At 45.6% G+C, this 24302-nt stretch overlaps 1 protein-coding gene across 6 annotated transcripts in view; it reads left to right on the forward strand.

Moving 5' to 3' along the window:
* Window positions 1-4989: 4989 nt before the first annotated feature.
* Window positions 4990-24302, forward strand: part of ZNF532 (zinc finger protein 532) — a 31118-nt gene continuing 11805 nt past the window's right edge. Inside the window, exons 1-6 of one of the 6 annotated variants that reach the window (XM_064735147.1) lie at window positions 4990-5468; window positions 5941-6088; window positions 7691-7800; window positions 13536-15895; window positions 20443-20624; window positions 23501-23677. In XM_064735147.1, coding sequence (XP_064591217.1) covers window positions 13556-15895; window positions 20443-20624; window positions 23501-23677 — 2699 coding nt within the window. In that variant the 5' untranslated portion in view covers window positions 4990-5468; window positions 5941-6088; window positions 7691-7800; window positions 13536-13555. Of the gene's footprint in view, window positions 5469-5491; window positions 6089-6150; window positions 6216-6808; window positions 6899-6963; window positions 7261-7690; window positions 7801-13535; window positions 15896-20442; window positions 20625-23500; window positions 23678-24302 lie in introns of those variants that run through there. The other 5 variants (XM_064735148.1, XM_064735146.1, XM_064735151.1 and 2 more) reach the window with 5 other exon arrangements.

Genomic DNA, 24302 nt, shown 5'->3' on the forward strand with positions numbered 1-24302 from the left:
ACAGAGGAAAAGTGGCAGAAAAATCACTCTTGGGTTCGTCCTTCTTCTATTATGTGCTTCCAGAGAAGGCTTTGGAAAGGCAGAAGTGCAAGCACAGCTGCTGCTGGTGCCAAGTGCCTGTGTGCCCGTTCCTGCAGAGGAGCAGCGCCTCTCCCCAGCTGTGCAGGTGGCAGCCCCGAGGGAGCAGCAAGCTGTGTCATTGGGGATGGATTTCTCAAGCAGCTATGCACTGTCTCCCACTTCCTAAGGCCCTCCCAAAGCAAGGGTGCAGCTGTGCCTGTTGTGTCTGTTTTCCCAGACACAGAACCCACTTGGGTTCTGGAATACAGTGTCTTCTCTCACTTCTCGGTCTCCTCTTCCAAGAAAGAAGTGCGTGGAGCACACAGATGATGTCTGGCCCTGCTCATGCCCATAAGTCATGGCAGCAGTTGTCACACCTTGCAGGACAACATAGGTAAACTGCTGGCAGTTTCTGTCCTCTGCTTCCCTGCTTGAAGTGATGTATTGGGTAGTTTGGTGGGATATATACTCAGCTATACTAAGATTTTCTGAGAAAATTGTATTAGATAACATCTAGGACCAAATGTAAGTTTTACAGCAACACTTGCTCTCTTGGTGCGGCTTGTGGGATCACTGCATGGGCATTACTCGTCTCCCACACCGTGTTCAGGTTCAGCGCTCTCCATTTGCTGGGTAAGTGCACGGAACACACAGCACAGGAGCTGTTGATGGCACCATCTGCAAAAGCCTAATGGCTCATTCATTAAGCAGTGGGAACCGGCACCGCCACAGTTTAATCAGATATTGTATGATGAATAATTCAGAAATAATCCTCGATACTTGAATAAATATAAGGAGGAGGAAGGAAAAAGCCCCGTACATATGGCACGTATGGGAACAAAACAGGCATTCTTCACTGTGCCAGGCTGCTGAGCTCTGTGGTACTGATGTTAATCACGCAGGTGGCTAATTCCTGATGAGGAGCTGACTGAGGGGTTCTGGCCCAGCACTCGGAACATGTTCGTAAGCGGAAAAGACGACAGTGTCACGGAAAATCCAAAAATCCATCAGCCGTGCATTCTGCACTATGCCTGTGGTTGTGTTGTGTAAGCAGGCTGGGGACTGCGTTTGGGAGGTCTGGCCTGAGGCTGTGCTCTTTGTGCTGCTGGAAAGGTGGCTGTGATCAGGTGTGTGCTGTCCCTCAGCAGCTCTCCCTGCACACCCTGAGTGCTGCTCTGGCCACAGTGCTGGTGTGCTGCACTGAGTGCTCAGGGAGCCTCAGGGTGCTAGATGCTGTATAAATGGAGGATACAGGCATCAAGTATTAGGGTACATAGTTTTTCACCAGAGCCTGTAGTGACAGGGCAAGGGATTTAAATTTTTTAAGTTTTAAATTGACAAAGGGCAGGATTAGGTTGGAAATAAGGAAGAAATTCTTCCCTGTCAGGGGAGTAAGACACTGGCAGATTGCTCAGAGGAGCTGTGGCTGCCCTGCCTCTGGGGAGCAGTCAATTTTCTGCTGCTGCTCCTCTGGGAGTATTCAATTTCTCCAAAAACGGTAGTCCTGTGCAGAAGAAATGCCTTCCTAGCTTTTGACAATCATCAATCATCATACAGGCTTTTCTACTTCATCTTTCCTATTTCATATCTAGAAATGCTCGGGCTGAAGGCACGCTTTTGCCAACAGATGTACCCCTGTGCCAGTGCCTTCAGCTGTGTGCCTCGAACACCAGTGTCACTGCTTGGCAGCCTGGCGATGAGGCAGCAAGTGCTGTGGGCATATGGCCTGTGTACCAGGCCCGCTCATGTGCAACACTGAGGCTCCTCTATGTGCAGATTTGGGGCAAAGCCCTTCATTTCCCACGGGGAATACACTTCATACTGAAGTTCATATGTAGGTGAGTGTCTGAGGGGTGTTGTTCTGCTCTTGCCTGTTCAGAGGAGCTGGGAGCTCTCAGCATGGCACAGCACAGTGTTACCTCATACACGTGGAAAAACTGAGCTAATGACTGCAACTCCTCACAAACAGAACTGTTTCAATGATCCATGATCCTCACTAACCAACTCTGATTTCTTTGGATAATGCTTAGTTTGCTCTGGTTAACAGCCAGAAAAAAAAGGTATAATTAAGCCCTGACAAATCCTCTTGGCTTTGTATTATACCTAAATCAGCATCTCTTTTACAGATGATTAAAAATGGGAGTCTCTTGTTGTTCAAGACAATGCAGTATTTGGGCCTTTGCAGTGTTTAACACCTTGAGAGTCATTAGGGTTTCTCACTCCTCGTGCTCCTTGGGCAGTGCAAATGTTCACGCTGTGGTTAAAGATTCTCTCCTTACAGGTGGATAGCAGGAGCTGCCGTCTTCCATGAACACATTCTGTAGATCTGGGGGAAACTGCCTGTTGCAGACATCTTCCTCAGCTCTGGGCAGTGTTTGTACATTTCTCCCGACCAAAGTCCTTATCTCCTATGAGATCACCTTCTTTTAATAAAACTCATAATTTTAAAAAGCAATCCTGGGTGTTTCAGTCCAAAATGTAATAGAAGATATATTTTAATAACCAGGAAAGGAAAATTATTTTTTTCCCCAAGAAAATACCTAGAGATTAGTGATAGGAACATCTGAAAAGGGGAAATTTAATTGTAAGCTGGTCTTTAAATATTGAATGTTTAAATATATGTGGTTGCATTCCAAACAATGATAAAAAGAAAAATATAAGTTATTCTAAAACAAGAAATATAAACTTTTGCTCTGCTCTTGCTGATCACATGTTACAAGAAATTTTATGGTGAAAAAAGCAATGGAATTTGCAAACACTCTTAAGCATTTGCCAGAAGCTGTAAAGCTATTACTCTGAAAACAAATTTAGAATTGGAAATATGGAATCTGCATTTTACCCTTCTTGCTTCAAGTTAAGCATGTTTTGCTAGCTAGAAAGGAAATGTTCTCTTATTTTTCCCCAGTAGGAAGGACAAAACAGGCAGTATTTATTCTGACATAAAAAAATCAAATGTAAATTGACTTCAGTTTTTATTGTGTCAATCCACCTGCAAAATCCTCTCTGGTCCCAGCACATCTTTAAAGTACAGAAGCTCTGTTTGATGCAGTTAAAATTGATCCCTGTACAGAAGGCATGAAATGAATACACCACTGTTCAGAGTTGTGAATTTCAAGAGCCTTAAAATCCTTACAAGTTAAATAATTGAGAAGTTGTTATTGCACTCAAGTTCAGCATTCACTGCAGCAGCAGTGTTGTGGGTTGGCAGCGCTCACAAGGAGCAGCAGGCTGCACTGGAGGCCTTTCTCCGGGAAAAGGAAAGGAGGGCTCAGGGTGCCCAGAGAAGGAAGGAGGTCTGGGGCTCTGGGAGCTCCCAGCCCAGAGCTGGAGTGCAGTGTGGGGATCCCTGGTGATGGTGTCGCTGGGCGGGATGGACACTGTCCGTGCCAGCACCGCGGGGCTGGGCGCTTGGAACCGGGCTGCTGCAAGCCAAGGGGTAACACAGCACGACTTAAACAAGGACAGTTTCTTCCACCACGGCTTCTAAGGACCATGTAGCAGAGTGTCTGGGAGAGTGAACAGGACTTCTGCTCTAAGACTTCAGAGCCAAGACATAAGGTCAACATGCCAAAAACTCCCAATGCAGAAATTACTGCAGGGACACTCATGCTGCTGAACCTCTTTTTTTGTGTGCTTGAATTAAAAAAACACTGGACAATTGCTATCAGCCTGGCATTACTTGTAAGATATACTTTAAATTCTCTTCATTTTATGTGTTTTAAGTCAAATACTTAGGGTGACAGACTTTTTCTCCTATAGAGTTGTCAAGGACACCTGGCTGGAAGGAAAGCAAGTAGTAGATTTCCTTCCTAGCTGGAAGGAAAACAAGTAGATTTCCTTCCTGGCTGGAAGGAAAACAAGTGTGAAAGGCAGCACACACAAGGACCTTTGTGCCATGTATGAACTGTGAAATTGATTAACATTTCACATATTAATACCAGAGTAGTAGTAGCAGCTGCCATCTTCTTTTATGCTATTATGCAAGCCAACCACAGAAGTTCAATGGAAGTAAAGAGAGTGTAGTTTTCACTTCTTTAATCAAATCAGTTTACTGATGAATTGGGAAGAAATAGGGTGTTGTAATTATCACGGCCTAATTCTACAAGTATCTTGGAGGATGAGCCCAAGGCTTGTGCAAGCTGAACTGCATGACCCTTCTTGAACATTAAAACTAGTGCACAAATCCACTTTCATATAATCCTAAAATCGATTTATTATATTAACATTAAAGTCAGTAGAACCTATTAGCCAAAACAGAGCATAGGTTCTGTTTTGGCTAATTGGAATAAGTTATAATTTTTATGTGGAGGCAGGATTGGAGCAGGCAGGGAATGGCGATGGGTAATTTCCTGCCCTACCGATAACTGCGGGCACAGCTACTGGGGCAGCTTCCCAGAAGGAGCCGTGCTTGTGCAAAACGCCTTTGGGACTCTGCTGCCTTCCTAACAGGCTCGTAAGAGACTCTAAGACACCAGACGCTAATGCACTAATACATATTATTATATCTAGAATATTTCGTATACTGTCTGCCCATAGCGTAAACTGGAGACGGGTGTTATGTATTTAAAGCCATTAGTATGCTTCAATAAAGCGATTCGCGTGCAAAGCATTCCATTCTGAAAATGGTGCTGCACGGTGGTACCGGAGAGGGCGGGATCTCGCCCTGCCGTTGCGAGCAATGGCGATGCCGCCGGGATGCTGCGCAGCCAACAAAGGCGGCCGGTCGGAGGCAGCGCACGGGCCGCAGGCGCTGCGCAGGCGGGCCCCAGAGTGCCCGGCTAACAGGGTGTGGAAGGAAAGGCAGCATCGCTCCGGGACACGGTTCCCGGCCGCGCCCCGGGACCCGGGGGGTGACCCCGGCCGGGCCCGGGCACAGCGGCCGCAGCGCCGGCGGAGGGGCTGAGCCGCCAGAGCTGGCAGCGTGTGGCTCCTCCCGTCCTTTGTTGGCCTGCAAGCGGAGCGGCGGCCGCGGGCTCTTCCCCCGGCTGCCCTTCGAGGCCTGAGGCGCTGGGGCACGGGGAGAGCCCGGCGGGCCCCGGGGAGCGTCTCCCACGGCACCCGGGCGGCGCCGGCTGCGGCGCGGAGGAGATCGGGCCCGGCGGCCGGCGCGGCTCTGCCCGCCGGCAGCGCTCGGAACCCCCCCCGAGCTGTGCGGGCTGCGGGAGGCCGCGACCCGGCCCCGGCCCCGCGGCGCTCGGCGGCCCCGCAGCCTCCCCGCCCCCGGCACTCTCCAGGGAGCCGTTCCACACGGAATCACACGGGAGCGTCTCCCCATCTGTGCCGCCGAGCACCCCCACCCCCACCGCCCAGCCCCGCAGCCTCTCCTGCCATTATGTTCCTCCGACGCGGGGCCGGGCCGCACCGCGGGCCGTAGCCCTGCCCGAGCCCGCCGGCTCCGGCCGCAGCAGGTGTGTCGCATGGGGACCGGAGGTTGCATGCTATGGGGTCGCTTCCTCCCAGCCCGGCGGCGGCCGGAGGCCCGCGGGCACCCGTGCAGGGACTGCCCGGGCCGGCGGCTCCGGGCCGGCCGGGCGGGGGCGGATCGTTCTCCCCGCTGCCGAAGGGGCCACGGCCTCTCCTCCCCGGCCGTCCCCAGGGTTCGCAAGGCCCGCTCGGACAGGGCCGGTTCGGGCCGGGAGCGCGCAGACCCGCGGGGAGGTGCCCGGGGCCGCGGCAGCCCGGAGGAGGGAGCGGCCCCCCGGACCGAGGGGCCGAGGGAGGGCCGGCCGCGGTTGCGGCCGCAGCAGCCTGTGCAGGGAAGACGGGCCGAGGCAGCGGAAGAACATGGTGGTTCTCCCCAGAACGGGGTGGGGATGAGGGATGCGAAGAAGGTGTCTCCGCAGGGAGGGGTGCAGGGTTGTGCCCGAGACCTCTGTTCAGTTGCAGGTGCAGCCAGGGGCAGAGGGGCTTTGTCGGGGTCGCCCACCCAGCCGGAGGGAACCCTGCACAGCAGCATCTCCCGCAGCCTCCGAGAGGAGGGGGTTTCAGCGCGTAGGCGGAGGTGGTTACTGGTGTTCCCAGAGCAAGGGTGAGTAGCCAAGAGGAGCGGGGTGGCTGCTGTCTCGGTCTGGGTGCCTGTCAGCCATGCAGGAGGAAGGCCCTTGCGTGGCCGAGGTGAAGGGGAGCGGGCAGGAGCAGAGCGGCCACGGGCACAGGTGGGTGCGGACCCCCGGAGCGGCGTGGGCACCGCAAGGGGCTGAGACCCTGGGCAGGCATCGGCTGCGAGGTGCAGGGCCGGGCAGGCGGCCGGTGCGCACGGTCTGTGCGGGGTGGGAGCTGCGCAGAGCCTGACCGGGCCTCCCCAGCCGGCGGGTGCAAGCCGGGGGGGCTGCCCGGCCGTGGGGCTGCAGCTCGCTGCTTCTCAAGGCCTCCAGCATAGTCGAATAGCAAAAGAAAAAAAAATCAGTTTAGCAGCCAAGTCGGTGCTGCGAGGAGGGGGCAAAGGAACTATTTTGTAGGCATCTTGCTACTGCGGAAATGGCTTTCTTGAGGGGAGGGAGGCGCATTTGTGGGTACTCTATAGTAATGCTGCTCAGAGCACAGAAAATGCCACTCGGGCAGCCCCAGATGGAACAAGGAGCGGGGAGGGCAGATGGGAGAAGCCCGTGATGGGGCACCCCATGGCCGTGGGCATGAGGGGGCAGATGTGACGCGTGCGAGCAGCCACCCCGCATCTGGGGGAGCAGAGGGGCAGCAGCCCGGGTTAGCAGCCTGTCTCCCAGGGCTGTGGCCGAGCCTGCCTGGTGCTGCAAGAGAGATCCTGTGAGGATTTTTATTGCGGTCTCTTTGTTAGCTACAGCCAGGCACGCACGCACAGCTCTCAGCCAGGTTGTGGGAGGTAAGTGGGGGAGGCGAGCAAGGGAGCGTGCGGGGGGCTCTGGGGAGCAGGGGCCGCGTGGGCCGGGCAGGAGGGGAGCCGGGGCACAGGGCTGTGCCGGCCCCACGCCACACAAAAACCAGCCCCTGCGATTTTCAGGGTCTTGTTGGCAACTCAGCGAGGGTTGCCATAGCTTTTTATGTAGGGTGACCAGAACCGGCTGGAACTGGTTTGAGGCAGATCAGCTCCTGAACACAATGCAGTCACTGAGCAGCTACACTGGGATAGCTTCCTCCCTTCATGGCAGCCAAAAGCAGAGGAGCTTGCAGAAAGATACCATCCCAAAACAGTATGTGAATGCACACTTTAGACACACAGCACTGGTATGTGGCTAATGTAGTCATAAAGGGTTCTGTATGTAAATGTACATATTTGCAGTAACTGAGATTACTTTGGCTTTTCGTGCCTTTTTATGCTTAAGGAATGGGCAAGAGCTGAGATTTATGACCCTTACTAAAATATTTTTGCTTTGCAAGGGTGGGACACTGGCAATACAGTCTATTTTAAAGCTAAACGAAATAAAATGGATTGAATTATTTGTAATTGTAGATATGCTTGTGACTGAGGATGCTTTGCATGCTGTTTTATTTACAGGGTGCTGTCTTGTGGTTTGCTTCCTTAGGAAACATTAATGGGGGGGGGGTCTGTGCCTTTCTCTAAGACCAGAAGGAAACAATATCGTTGTAGAATTGTGCATAAAAGCATTGAAAAGATGCTGTAAGGCATACTCATTTTCCTTTTTTTTTCTTGTAGGCCTATTGATTGGGGCTGCCTTTAACCCTTTGGTGTTTGCAGAGGTAATGCGGCTGTGGCACTAACTGAGCACTGGCTAAAAAAATCCCTCAAAGGTCAAGGTTCACAAGGTGAGACGTGGTGTTTTGGGCTGAGTAGAACAATAGATTGGAGTTACATCCTGATTGCACACTTGGCACATTAGGAAGGAAACAATTGTTTAAGTGTTAATGAAGAAATGCTATTAAGGTCCTCCAGTTTTAAAAGGATTAAAGCTATTATTTGTAAAGAGTTACTGATATCTTGGTTAAATACAGTATTTTCATTGAAATATATCCAGATAAACTTTTTTTTCCCAGTGTAGTGATACGAATAGGCCTCTGAATGACAATCATGAATTGCCGAGCAGTTGTGGCAGGGAGCTGTTCTGTGCTGTATTGAGAGAGTCACACATGCAGGATTTGCTGTCTGATTATTTACACGTTGTTGTTTGACCACATCTCAGTGACCCAATACTTGGTTTTTAATTAAGGTCTTCAGTGTTAAACACGTACTTAATATTGCCTACAGAGAAAAAACCTGTGCAAAAGAAATAGTATGGATGGCTTTTCTTAAACTGTGGTAACCTGGGGAGAATTTTGCAGCAGCCAACTGGAAAGATGTATTTTGGGGGCTGGATGGAGCTCCAGTGGTGTGAATTGCATATTCCTATGCAATATTGTGCATAGGAAACTGGATGGGCAGTGCAGCAACTGCAGAGGGGTGACTGCATTCAACTTAAAGCAGTGGATAATGGACAGAATTTTTAGGTTTTCTTTCTGAACTAGAAAATACAAAATGTGTACTTAGATTTGAACTGACATTTTTATCTTCCAGTGAAATCTGAAGGAGTCAGAGAGAGGGAGAGGGGCAGAGAGAAGGAAGCAGTAATGAATCCAGCAAAGGGAAGAACAAAGGCTGTTAGAGCTTGCACAGTGGATCACTAAACATTTTGCCTGGGGGATTCTTTTGCTGGAACTGTTACTTCCTATAACAGGAAATCAGCAACTCTAGAATCCTAACCAGTGTGATTTTTTAAAAATCTTCCCAATCCTGGCTGTGTTAGCTGGTTTGGTAACCTACAATCAAGAAAATATGGAGGCAGAACATTGGAAATACTCTGTTGTGGTGTGAAATGAGGGTCCTTTCCTCTGTGCTCAGCAGAATAGACAGCCCTGAAAGCCTTGAGAGGTTGTGGATACTGGGTAAGTTGTGTGCTGGCTGCTGAGGCAGGGTGACAATACAAGGGAACCTTTTTGTTTCTGACTGCAGTAGATTACGTAAGGCACTGGGCTATTAATCGTAGAAAAGTGAAAATAGCATACTACCATTTGGCCTGAAATTCTGTGTTTGTAAGCTTTACTGCAGCTGTGATAAGCTGTTTTTCAGGTTTGGTAGAGCAGTGAATAGCTCATGGCAGAGCAAAGTGCCTGACAGATCACTGTGCTGATTTCTGCTCCTGTTCTTCAGCATCAGGATGCAGAGGGTCTATATTTGACTAGAGACGTCTGTGGCAGAATGATGCTGCAAACAGGAGTTCTTGTTGTATGCTAGGAATGGGATCTCTTCCTGATGAGGATGCATGTTCTTTTCCAAGTGTCAGCTAAAATTCACATATTACACAAGAGCATTTTTTGGGATTTTTTTTTCCTTCTGCCAGAATAGTAGGCAGCTTTAAAATTTTAAGTTCTCGGATTGCGATAGAATTCCTTGAATCTGTTTTGTTTGGGTTTTTGAATGCTATCTGTATTATGAAATTTTGTTTTTAGCAAAGGAGATTTTGAATTTGCAGGGATTTTTGATGGCTGTAAGATGAGAAAACTGAATAGATGGAGTCTGCAGTGTTCTTGGTGAGTTATCTTTTTTCAGTCTAGTAATATCTGTAAAGGCTCTTCATCAGGAGATTTGGATTGTGCACGCAGGCCAGCTTTCCAGCAGCAAATGCTAATGCTGGAGGGCTGCTCTTCTGTATCAGCACCCAGGATCTCGTTTTGCATTGGTCTCAGTTATTTGATCTTCAGAATGAGGGTAAGGATTCATCACATTCCAAGTCCCTTTGGAATGAATTGACTAACTGTTGTTTCCATAGCCATATGCCTATGTGTTAAAATACAAATATGCAGCAGAGTACCAGGAATATATGTTCAGGAAAACCCAAAGTTGACCCTCACGTTCTCGGGCCTGCTTGTTGCCCTGCTGGGCCCTGCCTGGCTGGGAGAGCTCCCTGAGGGGCTGCACTGCTCGTGCTGTGCTTTGGCCACGATTGTCATCCACTGCAGAAAAAGTACCTTACAGGATAGAGGTGGGAGGCTTGTGCCAATTAGAGTGTAATTCCAGTCTGCGTTCGTTGGGGAATCTCAACATTCTCTTCGTTGTAGTTGTGCATCTGAATTATTCACGTGGTACTGCCCCAGCCTATTTTTCATATAGAAGTACAAAATTAAGCCGTGATTTTAATTAATTTCTAGGAAAAGAGTGGTATGTAGATTTCTCTGCTTTTCGGGAATTCATCTGTGTTTCAGGAGGGATTTGGGAAGTAGGTAGACCCAAACCCTGGCCTGAATGTCTTGATAAATACAGGTGGTTTTCATGTGGCCAGCTGCAGCTGGGGATGGCCTGTTCAGCCCCATGTTGTGCATAAGGAGATTCCTTGCTCACGTGTTGAAACATCCCTGTTCTTTTTGCCAGCCAAAGGCTAATTGTCCTGAGCTTTGAACCAGCTGTGTGTGGTTCTCTTCAAACTGTGCCAGTAGTGGTTCAGAGTCCAGAAGATTCCCCTCCTCTTTCCCATCTTGTTTTCCAATACCCAAAGAGAACCTGAAATACCCAGTTCAAAAATTGATGTGTTGGACTACAGGATGAGGCTCCTAAGGAGTCATAAACTACAAGTAACACTATTTTGGCTGTCAGAATGGTGGATTAAATCTTGTACTCGTTGAGTCTTGAACATGGAAGCGAATTGGATTTTCCCCTTTTTTGAAGGCAGGTGGATATGGTGTATAATACAGAAAAAGTAGGTTCTTGGGATAAATTTTAACTGTAAAACACCCCATACTTCACAAAGATGTTTACATTAGGATTGGCATGACCTTACTGATGCTGTGGATGCTAAATAGATGCTAAATAAGACTGTTATCCAAAGAAATCGAAAATTCCTAGGGTAAGAATTACTTTGCATATGACAAAAGGAATTTCTGTGATTCGTGGAACTGGGTGTTTGCCTGGGTTTTGCAACAGTAGCAGGCCATGGGCCCTTTGATAGTGAAAAGGAGCCCGTTCATTATGTATATAAGCATGAGAGCCATTGCTGACTGTGGTTGAAGTGGCCTCTTGCACATCCCACTTGCCTGCTGAGTATGTCAGACCAGGCCAGGCTGTGATTGGAGATGTGGTTCCCATTTCCTGAAGAAGGTTTTGTGGTTAGATTAGTGTATTGCTTTGTCTGTCTGTACAAGGCTTGGCTTTCAGAGCAAATGACTGGAACTGTAAGTCAGTCATAATTACTAATAACCAATGAACTGCTCATCATCTGTGTATTAAGATGAAATTTGTCTAATGTTAGGATACATGTTACTGTAATTCTGATCGAATCCTTTATGTCTTCTCTACCTGATGCAGTTTCTTGTCACAACAACACAGGAACCAAAACCCAAAAAAGTGTGGTTTTGTGCTGGTTAGGCTGGTATTGCTCCCTGTGTAAGCATTTTCTTCCAGAATGAGCTTGATGTTACTTAGGCATCATTACTCTTGTTTGGAGGTGGAGTATTTATTCCAGGTTACTGGAATTTTGCTCTGGAATAGTGTGTCTGCCTGGGAATCAGTAGAAGTAACAGACTAATTCCTCTATGTGGCTATAACAGAACCAAGACGCTGCCATGTGGCAGACCCTGAAAAGAGGTTTCTCAGTGTTCTCACAGTGTTCTCATCTCACAAAACTGGAAAGAATGCTGGTGTTTTTGGAAGAACATGCAAAAGACAACGTCTCCATCCTGCAGTGTGCACAGTTCTCAAATGTATGTAGTACAAAGAGCTGTAAAAACAAGAGTTTAGGGCAGGTAAAGGAATGTAGTCACAAGAATGTGAATGCCATAGGTAGAGGAAGATTAAATTTGGTGGTTTTCCTTTTTCCTTTGATAACAAATGGATTTGCTGCTGAGGGAACTGAAGTCGAGCATTTGTCTGAACAAAAGCAAGGAATTAGATATTTAGATGGGATTTGAAGGCAAAGGGTAGGAATTCAGTAAGGCAGAAAAGATGGTCTGGTCCAGTTAAAGCAATTGTATAAAGTTGTTAGACTTGTGGTCTAGCTATTTGGAAGGTCTGGATGAACAGAAAGGTGTCTAGAAGGAAGAGTTGGTTGGTTCTTCAAAGATTAAGGATTAAATAAAAGAGTAAAAATTGAGAATGTAGGAAGTATTTACAGGCATCATGTTAGGCCAGAGAAGGAATAGACTCACAGCTGGTCTGGCAGCAAAGGTGTCCCTTGGTTTTGATTTTGGATAAAAGGCAGAGGTTTATCCTTAAAGGAAAGAGTTACTAAAAGGTTTGTGGAGGGGAAAAAAACAGGGAGGGGAGGAATATGGCTACAGAGTCCTGACAGCTGTGGTGGAAACAGAGTTTATAAACTGAATCTTAATATGGGTGCCCTGGAATAGTGAGGAGGAGATAATAAAATGGCCTGGTTAGATCTTTTCTTCCTTATGTATCGCAACTGACCATGTTTGTCTCCCTTTTTGTTTAACTTTGATTGCTTGAAAAGTTAGAAGAATGAGAGAAGTTCTTGATAAGGGCAGCCGTAGTTCTCAGTAAAGGACAGCTCTGTCTCCTCTGCTGGGCAGTTGTGATCTTAAACATACTTGGAGGAAGAGGAATTAAGTGTGTAAGCCTGTCTTCATTCATTGTTATGGGTAAATGTTAATTAAACTCCAGGATATATAATTGGAAGTAGTTTCAGACTAGGGAGACTATCTAGCTCTTTTTGAGTGGATGCAACAACTGTAAAAAGACACCTATGGACAGATGTACAACCAGAATGCAACTAATTAGTATCCCAGATTATGAGAAACAGTGTCAAAGCTTTCTGTCAGTTTACATGGATTTGATATGCTTTGGTGTCTGCAGTCTTTTCCATTTAATCCTCAGAGAAACTTGTTTTGTGATTCTGATTCTATGCGTGCATCTGGTTTTTTATTAAGAACTTCATAGGTTAGACAAAGGGCCCAAAACCATTAAGAGAACTGTGTAAACAAATTTCCAAACTCTTCTGTATTTATTTGAAGCTGTTTCATGAAATGTCTGTGTCTATTCCAGTATTCTTTAAAAGTCTTCCTCAGTTGCCTTCTCATAGGCCACAAGGACTTCCAGGTAGCCAGTGTTGATGAATACCTAATTTACAGATGTTTATTAATTTATACTTCATTATTTTCAGGAAGACTCCTCAGATTAATAGTGCAGCTGTTAAGGAAAGTCAAGACTTCAGAGGAATTACAAATGTCTCATGTTATTTTTATGCATGTCCAGGTATTTTGCAGTCTGGGTGGGTGAGGATAGGAGTGGGTGTAGGAGAGGGAACAGGAAGAAAGTCACTGCAATTTGGGCCCAGAATAAAATTGCCAGGTTACTGTCTGTGGAGTTTATAAATTACTATAGTTCTTGGTGTAATAATTCTACTGTATGCTTGGTCACTGTTCTGTAATGTATAATCTCTGAAAACATTACTTCAGAAATGAAATAGCATTTCTTTGCATGGCAGATGTGAACAAGCACTTGTTTTCTGTAAGACTGGACTACTAGAGCTTAAAGTGATGACTTTCTGCTTATTTTACAGATTTGCTTACAATCAAATACATGGCCATGGGGGATATGAAGACCCCAGATTTTGATGACCTTCTTGCAGCCTTTGACATACCAGACATGGTAGATCCCAAAGCAGCTATTGAATCTGGACATGATGACCACGAAAGCCACATAAAACAAAATGCTCATGCAGATGAAGACTCCCATGTCCCATCATCATCTGATGTTGGGGTGAGCGTCATTGTGAAAAATGTGCGTACTATTGATTCTTCCGAAGGTCTGGATAAGGATGGCCACCACTCCACAGGCAATAGCTTGCACAATGGCTTTCTGACATCAGCAGCTCTTGAGAGTTACAGTAAAGATGAAGGGAAATCACTTAAAGATGATGGGTCAGCTTCTGAGACTACACTGAAGGATTCAACTTTCAACCAGTTCAGCCCAATATCAAGTGCAGAAGAATTTGATGATGATGAGAGAATTGAGGTGGATGACCCCCCAGATAAAGAGGAGATACGTGCAAATTTTAGAGCAAATGTCTTGGCAGGATCTCTATCGCAGCAGGAGTATGACAAACTAAAGGCACTTGGAGGGGAGAACTTAATTAAATCTGGAATCACAGTTTCAAGTAGTATAGATAAAAATAAAACTGGTAAACGAGAGACAGAGACAAGCTCCATGAATTTAGGTGTCTATGAGCCTTTTAAAACTCGAAAAACAGAGGACAAGTTACTAAAAGACAGTTCTGAGAAGCTTCTTGAAAACAGGGTACTTGATGGAAAACTGAGTGCTGAAAAATGTGACACAAATCTTGCCAGCATTTCCCAGTCCAAAGCAAAGTCATCAGCAAAGCTTTCGTCCTGCATTGCTGCAATCGCAGCATTGAGTGCTAAAAAGGCAGCTACAGATAGCAGTAAAGATTTACAGTCTAATTCAGGAGAGTCTTCTCCATTACCAAAAGACATGAGTGAAAGTCCCCGGGCTATTGAAAAATCTCCTGAGTCTCAGAGTCTCATTGATGGTGCTAAGAAACCGTCTGTCAAGCCGCCCGATAGTCCCAGAAGCGTCTCCAGTGAGAACAGCAGCAAAGGGTCTCCGTCTTCTCCCGCAGGATCAACACCAGCAATTCCTAAGGTTCGCATAAAAACCATCAAGACTTCTTCTGGGGAGATCAAGAGAACTGTTACTAGAGTGTTACCAGAGGTTGATTTGGACTCTGGTAAAAAGCCAGAGCAGAGTGCTTCCATGGTAACCTCCATGACCTCTCTCCTGTCCTCACCAACTTCCGCTGCTGTTCTCTCCTCTCCTCCCAGAGCTCCTCTGCAGTCCTCAGTTGTCACCAATGCAGTTGGATCTGCAGAACTTGCCCCCAAGCAGGTCACTATCAAACCCGTGGCTACTGCCTTCCTGCCCGTTTCAGCAGTGAAAACTGCAGGTTCTCAAGTGATCAATCTGAAGCTGGCTAACAACACCACAGTGAAAGCCACTGTCATCTCTGCTGCGTCCGTGCAGAGCGCCAGCAGCGCCATTATCAAAGCTGCCAACGCCATCCAGCAGCAGACGGTCGTGGTGCCAGCATCGAGCCTCGCCAGTGCCAAACTCGTGCCAAAGACAGTCCATCTTGCCAACCTTAACCTTTTGCCTCAGGGTGCTCAAACCACCTCTGAACTGCGCCAAGTGCTAACAAAACCCCAGCAGCAAATCAAGCAGGCAATAATTTCTGCAGCCACCTCCCAGCCTTCGAAAAAGGTGTCTCGAGTGCAGGTGGTGTCATCTCTGCAGAGCTCTGTAGTGGAAGCATTCAATAAGGTGCTGAGCAGCGTCAATCCCGTACCCGTTTACGTCCCAAACCTCAGCCCCCCTGCCAATGCCGGAATCACGCTGCCGACGCGAGGGTACAAGTGCTTGGAGTGCGGCGACTCGTTCGCTCTCGAGAAGAGCCTGACCCAGCACTACGACAGGAGGAGCGTGCGGATTGAAGTGACTTGTAATCATTGTACAAAGAATTTAGTTTTCTACAATAAATGTAGTCTCCTGTCCCATGCTCGTGGGCACAAGGAGAAAGGCGTCGTGATGCAGTGTTCCCACCTGATCCTAAAACCAGTCCCAGCAGATCAAATGATAGCATCTCCTTCCAGCAATACTGCTGCGGCCGTGCTCCAGAGCGCAGGGGGAGCTGGCGCGCACTCCCTAACAAAGATCCAGACTGGCTTAACTGGGACAGTGATCTCGGCCCCTGCGAGCTCTCCTGTCATTCCAGCTATGCCCCTAGACGAAGATCCATCAAAACTCTGTAGACATAGTCTAAAGTGTTTGGAGTGCAATGAAGTTTTCCAAGATGAGACATCTCTTGCAACTCATTTCCAGCAGGCCGCAGACACAAGTGGACAAGTAGAGTATCCTATGTTTACATTCCAATGTTTCATCTATAAGCCTAGGAGACTTTGGATATGTTTTTACTTTCATTTAGCTGTTATTATCTGAACCTCTGTGATTAAAATGATAAATGAAAACCATAGAAAGTCTTGCAAGCACTTACATAGTGAATGTCAACACTTTTTAAATAAGACTTAGAATCTTTATAGGCCCTGAAGTCTGAAATTGACACTTATATTTTTGCTAAAATTTAGCATTAACTTTCTTACAGCTGAACATGATAATGCAGAAAATAATCGTGGGTATTACTAATCATATGTTAATGCTTCTTTCTGTGCTTTGGAATTTGACTAGCCAGTGGAATCCACTTAATTGGCACCCTCATTAACAGCCCGTCTATTCAACCTGAATGATAGCTTTAAGCGATTCATTCAGTGGTCTTCAGGTTTTAGAGTTTTCACCAAGTGCCCTAAGTGAGAGAGGCATTCCCCTCACGTGCAGGGAGGGACTCAGGCAGTGACAAATGGCACACTGACTACTGACAGGAATGCTGCTGTTTGCCTCAGCTCTTCCTCACAAAGTGCAAAGTGCTGTTCTCACTTGCACGTCTTCCTTTCTGTGTGACCATTGGTTTAGCTGGTTCCATTTCTTTTCCTCTTACAATTGCTAATGAGTTCAACATAAAAACCATTTGAAAATTATTTACTAATGTATGTGGCCTGACCTGAAAGAAATACGTCATTCAATAAAACGTAATATTAATCAGTGTGCGATGTATTTTATAATCCTGGCAGAGTGAAGGTGGTCAATTAAATGATATGGTTGGATCTCTGTTGGGGTGTGCCAATTAAAAGGGATTCTGGTGTGGTTCAAAGCATTCAGGCGAGCTTGGTGCTCCAGCTTCTTGCTGCGGGGGAAGCTGAAAACCTGCAAGCATGCTCAAGACAGGAATGCCCCAGGAGTCTTTCTGGGAATCACACAAAGTGGACAGGCTAAAGACTTTTAAGTCCTGCAGTTAGGAAAAAAATGCACTAGTCCTAGGAGCACAGGCAGGTTCCTGTCAGGATCTATTCACTGCCTGTAGGACCCATTCTGTACCATGAAGCAGCTCCACTGCACCTACCACTACAGGTAGTAATGTAAAGAGATTTGCACGTGGAAATAGCCTCGATTATGTGGCTCTGCCTGAGCTCCTCCCTTTAATTGGCTGGCAGAGTTAGACTGAAGTTACCTGGATTCCAGGTGGAATGCCATGCAAGTGAATTTCTGTTTGTAAGATACTGCAAGTGTGCATAGCTCAGGGAGTTTCCTTCAGCAGAACATGTCCATGCACAGTTGTTGCTGCAGTTCTGAACAGGATCTAGTGGCTGACCATTAGAGTACATTCTGCACCAGCTCGGGCTGCTTAATACTTAGGCTCTTTGGCTAACTGATTTGCTGATGCTTATTGGTTGTAGATAGATTCTTTTTTTCCCCATAATAAGCCCATTAGGTAACATTCCATCTAAGGTCCAGTAGACCTTGCAAAAACCTGGTGGTTTTGGTACTGGAAAAGGAAGCAGGAAAGAAGGTGACAAGACAAAGCAGTTGAATGAGGGACAGAGAATTGGTTGGAAGGATGAGGCTAAAATAGAAATTGAAAGAGAACAAAGATAAAGTGATGTTCTCACTTTCAGGGTGTGAGGATTTTTGTCTTTATGGCCAAGTAAACAAAGCCTTTTGCCCTTCCCTTTCTCCCTCTGTCTGGTGCTTTTGCCCTGTTGCTGCTGAGTTGCTCTCCCTACATGTCCTTTAGAACTGTTTATCCTGGCAATTGTGATGTTGACAGAATGTGAAAATGCAGCTGCAGGGAGGTGGAGAGAGAAGTACGGGTTCCCAGGTACTGCTGTTCAAGGAGGGAAGGCCCTGGAGCTGCAGCAGCAGCTGGCATTGCCTGCTGCCTGTCTGGGTGTTTGTGTCTCCTCATGGAAACCTGCTCTGCTGAGCTGCAGGTTTAAACAAAACAGTGCAAAGCACTGGAGGAAAATAAGCTATTTTCACGTTCTTCCCTTTGAAAAGAACACTTAATAAATGTAGTTTTAAATGTTCTTTGTTGAAGCATCCTTTTACATCTTAATTACACATTTTTGTAGTCCTTTTCATATGTCAAGCAGCCGCTGTTTTTTATGTTGAGTTTGGTTGCATCCTGTAGGGGTAGTGTTTCCTGGAGAAAGGCTCTGTACAGGCATTTATTACTACGTATGTGGCTGCTTTTTCATTAGATGTTACCTCTTGAGAAGCTTGGATGGGAAATACCCTGACTTGTTTTCCTTCTTAGTGCTTGGCACTGTCTTTTTGCTGTAAAACTGCCATTATTGTGGGGGGAAGAAGAGAGGACAGTTAGATGAGATTGGTATTTTTTCTTCGGAAGGAAGAAAGAATAAAAATGAACACTTAGATTTTGCAAACAGGTAATAGGAAAAAAGATTATTTGCAGGTTACTGTTCTTTCTAGTGTCCCATCTAATTGCTCCTGAAATGGAAAATGTATAGTTTTGTGTTTCCAATGAGTAAGTAGCTGCTCTTATACTCCTGTTACAAAGGTAGAATGTTTTGTTTAAAATAAGCAATGGTAGAACAATCTTATCAATGAAAATACATTCACTATGAAGTTGTTACTTTTCTGTAATGTTTTATTGCCATTAATTTCCTGTTAAAGGAATATTAATCTAAAGGCATATTCCTGCTAAAGGAGTATTAACCCTGACTCACTGATAGGTTTTTTGGCTGAATAAAACCCTCATGTACTTGCTGGGGGGAAAAGGTAGCAAATCTGGGCTAATGAATGTTAGTATTTCTCTTAGTTATAGATAGGAGTATATAGCTCCCATGGAAACTGCATAGCTCATTTCCCTTCATACTCAGCGTATGTGTGTATCTTTATTTTCCACCTCCACCATTTTTCCTTCTAACCCTTTTTTTTTTCTGAAACTTTGACTTTAAATGCAGGCAGGTGATGATTTTCACAAACTGTGTTTTATTTTGGTGTGGGTTGGAATGAGAGAACTGGAAGTTAATGCCACCTTAAGCCCAAAATAAAATGGTAAGCAAACGTGCTGAATGTCAGAATTTCACAGTAGATGCTTCTTGTTCTACTGTAATCAGTTACAATCAAACATTTTCTGTACTCATTGAAATAGCAGAGCAGGGGCCTTAACTGAGAGCATTACTGGCATGTTGGGTCAGCAAATGAGTCTGGCAGATTGCTGCAAAATCAGGAAGATCACTGAGCTGGGGCTGGAATGTTGTGTGGCTCTTCTGTGGCATCACATCCCAGTTTCCTTCAGAGGTCCTGCAGGCCAAAGGCTTTGGAAGGACTGTGAAACCTCCAAATGTTTCTGTTACTGGAATAAGTAGTTCTGGTCTGCTCTTTTCTTAGTAATCAAATTATGCTCCAGATTCTCCAGTATTGTATTACAGCTTGTTAATACAGGAATAGCCAAAGAGATTTGGGGAATGGTACTGAGCCCAGTAAATGTGGCACTTATTGCTGGTCAGAGAGTTTTGCCTTTATCTGAACTTAAGACAAAGTTAACACCCCAAAACAATTCTGGTCAGCCTGAGGCTGTGAGTTCCCCACTTTTGGGCACTCTTTGGTCAGTTAAGGCTAAGTATTTGGCATTCCAAAGTGAATATTTCTTTGTGTCTCAGTAGAGCCTTGCTGCACCCCAAAGGCTCTAAGCAGGTGCCGGTTTGACATCCCTGTAGACAGCTGAAGTTAGGCAGAGCCTTGCAGGAGAGCAGTGCATGTACCCATGCTGAGCAGAACTGTAGTGGGCTGGCAGGAGTCCCCGTGGAACCTGCATTGCAGCGATGGCCCGTCGGCTTTGCTTAACCTGCTGTAATGCAATGATTTGCATTTTGCCATCCTGCTGCGTCAGGACATGGGAGAACTCTGTTTGTACAGACTGTGTTCAAACACACCGGGCCACAGTGCTCCCAGAGCATTTATTTCAGGATTTCTTCATGCGTATGTTAGTAAATAATTTATAATGCAGATCTGGAGATCTTTTTGGTCAGTATTCTTGCAGAGTGTACATATCACTACATATGCCAGAACATTCTTAGAACATTCCTAAAAATATGCAATTACATGTTTAAAAACATGCTGATGTCATGAAGGAGTCTTGGGTTTGATTTTAAATCTTTGCAAGTCCCTGGTGAGGTTCACAAGTCCCAGGCCATAAGAGACAATAGCAGTAATTTGATTTTGGAGCTGTTTGTAGGCCCCTTGCACTATAAAGGTAATCTGGGAAGGCACCCCAGTAATATTTCCGTGAAGCACGTGTATCCCCCGTGGTCAGTGGTGTAGGAAGGAGCTTTGTAGCCCAGGATGCCAGTCAGTCTGGCTACCAGCACCTGCCAGCTCTGCTAGCAGGGCTTGTGTTTGTACTTGCTACTGCATTGGGTCCCATCCCAGTTATGACATTTAACCTTTATTTGCTGTATTGCAGTGTTTGACACAAGACGTTATGTAGAGCTGAACCAAACCTTTTGTCTCATCTATTCTGGTTTATCATTTAGAAGACATGCAATATCTGCCAGATGCTGCTTCCTAACCAGTGCAGTTTTGCATCACACCAGAGAATTCATCAGCATAAATCTCCATACACGTGTCCTGAATGTGGAGCAATCTGCAGATCTGTCCACTTCCAGACCCATGTCACTAAGAACTGCCTGCATTATACCCGAAGAGTTGGGTTTCGGTCAGTATGATGATTCCTTTTGCTGTCAATTGATGTATAATTTATGGTTTTTAAAATGGTTTTCCATTTCCATAAGCACTGTTTGGACAATACCAGCTTCATGGGTTTAAGATTGTCATGGCAACAGTACTATTAGTACTGAAATTTTGGAATAAATACATTAGGATTCTGCTTTGTTTTGGGCATCCACTTTTGTATATGATTAAATCAGAATATTAGCTAGTGTAACACAGATTCAGGACGTCACGGTTTATAAAGTCTAGAGAATTCAGATACATTATCTTCATTTCAGGTTTTCAGAAACCTTCTTGAGTTTTTCCAAACCATTGAATTTTAGATTGTTCTTTCTGGTAGAAGAGTCATCATCAGTACTTCCAGAATGTATGGTTGAGATGTTGATGGGCATGCTGCTTCTGTCTGGTTGTTCTCTTTTCTGTGGCAAATCAAGATTCGTAGACTTTATCACTTTACATCACTTGGAAATTGCCTTTCTCAAACAACCCTGTCTTTTGGTTCTCCTTTGTTACTCTTCAGTTTTCCTTTGACTTTTACATTTCCCTGTAATGGCAACTCACTGAGAAAATGGGGAGCAGAGGCATTTCATAGAAATGTTTAGTTTTGAAAGATTTGAAAAGATGCTTTCTGTTAGCATTTTCCTTGCACTTGAATGGCAGGCAGCACAGCAAGAGATCAGAAGAGCCACCCGTACCCTGAGCTTTGCTTAGCACTCCAAAAACATGTCCACTTCCCCCTGTCTGCCTGGAAAAAGGCCATTGTAAATCTTCCAGCAGGTAGCTCCTTCCACCCTTAAGGTGCCACAGTTCATTTTCCAGGATGGCTGTGCAATTGTCCCCTAAGGGATGAAAGCATTTTTACTGCATCAAGCCTCTGTTTTCAGCTTGAATTCATGTCCTGACATAACTCCAAGCTCTTCTCATTTCTTTGGGTTCTTTTCTTTTACCCTTTTCTCTCAAGCAGTAGTGTTTCTTGTCCTGCATTTCTTCTCCATCTGCTTCCTGCACTCCACTGCTCTTCCCTCTCATGTATGTCTCTTGAGTTTGTACATGGAATCACCTCTGGGGACTCCTGGCCTGCGCTGGTAGCACCAGCAGAAAGAATCCCCTTCTCTGGGAATCTAAGTCACTAAGCTTTTCAAGATGTCTCAAAAAATGTCATCTCACATTGAGACGAGAATTTCTTGATGTGGTGAGACGAAAGCAAAGTCACGCAGGCAAGCAAAAGCAGGCTCTGGGGATGTTACTGCCTCCCTCCTTAGCCTGCCCAGCCTCTCCTGGAACTGTGGTGCTTTTCCCCATGAGCAGCACAGCCTGTCCTGCCTCTCGCAGGGCCTCTGCAATAAGGGAAGCTCCCTTTGACTCCAGCGGTTTAGGTTAGGTGTCTGCACGGAGTCAGCTGAAACTTCAGCCTGAAGTTTCGCTGCGTGCTGCCAAGGTGAAAGCAAGCAGCTGTTAGAGCAGCCCCCAGAGGAAGGCTTGGCCCTAGGAACTGTGTGATACACAGTGGTGGATGCTGAGTTCAGTTGTTCTGTGGCATCACTCGAGAGTGAAGGCAGGCCGCGGCACGGGGAGGTGGCAGTGCCACCCTGCTCTCCGAGGGACACCTCGGGAGCACGCGTGTCACCGAGTGCATCGTGCTGTGCACGGCTGGGAAAAGGGCTCAGCTCTCTGGGACAGCTCTTAACAGAGCCAAAACAGACCAGAATAATCTGCTTCAGAGAGTGCATTGGTGAGCAGAGACTATATAAACTCAATGGATATTGTTAAGAGTGTAAATTAAATGCCCAGAAAAAGAATGGATGGCATTTCATAAAATTCAAGGGTGATAAATTTTAAAAGTAAAATGGGATCTTTGAATTCAATGTAGAACTGTATTTCCTGCTTTATTGTTATCATCAGGGCAGTAAAACTATTGAAAAATTAAATTGACATTTATATGAAAACAATCATACTGCCATGATAGATGCTAAAATTAAAATTCTGGAAGGGTGGAGGCCTTCTACATTTGAAGAGTTTGTACAAGTCTTATTGCAAAATACTGATCAATAAGAAATTGTCTCATTTGACAGGTAATTGCTGATTGCACTATGTTCTTGGACTGATTTGGGAGCATTTGCTACTGGAGATAGGACATTAAAGGGGATCATTGTGTATAAAAATTCTTATGTTCTAATATTAATTCAATTTTTTAATAATTTCATTTTAGAATAGATGCAGAAAGGTCACAAATTTTCGTCACAGCAGAAGTATGTTTTTGAAAAATATTTTCTGAATTCTAATATGATATATTGATCTGATAGTAGGGATTTGGTTTCGTTTTCCTGAGTTTCAATCCAAGTGCTGATTTGATTACATGTACAGAAAATCATTACCAGTATATCTTCATTAAATCTAAACAAGGGAAATGGTGAAAATATTTTCCTTACTGGTTTTCCATTTGGTGGTAGTTTCTAAATTGCTGTGGTGTACTTTAAACAATGCCTTGCATGTGATAAAAATGAATTCTGGAAAATCTCTTTCCAAATTTGCAGAGGATTTAAGCATTTTTCTGCAATCAATAGAGTACTTGTCTGTCCATCCTTCTATCTGTTTTATTGTAATAACATAAAAACACATTCTGACCTCCTATCTCTTAGATTTTCAAATGACAGTGTGTGAGATTTCTTTCCCCTTACTTTGTGATCCACAAATCGCTGGTTATGTTGATTCTTTCGGGGTTGTTGCAGTTGACAGAGTAACGTAGTTTTATCCAGTTGTTGTCCATGTGTGTTTCTCTCTGGCCTTTGCTTGGAAAGCCATGTTGATGATGTCCAGCCCTGCTGGGCAGGCTGCACTGACTCTCCTCCGCTCTCTCCGCAGCTGCGTGCACTGCAATGTCGTGTACTCTGACGTGGCGGCACTCAAGTCTCACATTCAAGGTTGTCACTGTGAAGTCTTTTACAAGTGTCCTATCTGTCCCATGGCATTCAAATCTGCTCCCAGCACGCACTCCCATGCCTACACACAGCACCCGGGTATCAAGATAGGCGAACCAAAGTAAGCAAACTTCATCTTCTACTGCACTTGCCTGATTTGAATGAGCTGTGAAATTGCATTGTGTCCTGTGCTTGCAGGACACCTCTGACAGCCACCGGTTTGTCAGCCTGCTGGGAATGTGGGATTTGTGTAGTGCTTTCGTGACTTTTCAGCTGGGAGTTCATTGGGCAAAGGTGACATTTCTCTGAATGCACCAGCAGCTCTTTAAGTACTGCATGCTACAAGAGAGTGATTGCAAAATGTAATTACACAAATTATTTGGACAGGTGGCCAGAGCGTTGCTCGTTCTGATGTTTTAATCTGCTTAGCTCATCTGCATTTTTACTGTGAATTAAAATAATGTGATTCCTAAAAGAGATGCTAATACTAATTGGTGCTTATGTGGTGATTTTCATAATGTGGTTGAGAAGTTGAGAAAAAGCATTTTATCTGTTTATATAAGCTTTTTTTCCAATAGGTAATCTCTTTCTGGCTTGCAGCAGAAGTGGTTTTATTCTGTGGCTAGGAAAGTTGCCCATAAAGGTGGCAGTTTGCTGAAGGTGGTGACACAGAGTACAAGTAGGACTGAGCTTCAGGGTCTCTTTTGGCAGCTGCTGGGCAGCTGTGCTGCAGGTGCTCTGTGTGT

Source organism: Zonotrichia leucophrys, chromosome Z (genome assembly GCF_028769735.1).
Source record: "Zonotrichia leucophrys gambelii isolate GWCS_2022_RI chromosome Z, RI_Zleu_2.0, whole genome shotgun sequence".
Lineage (NCBI taxonomy): Eukaryota > Metazoa > Chordata > Aves > Passeriformes > Passerellidae > Zonotrichia > Zonotrichia leucophrys.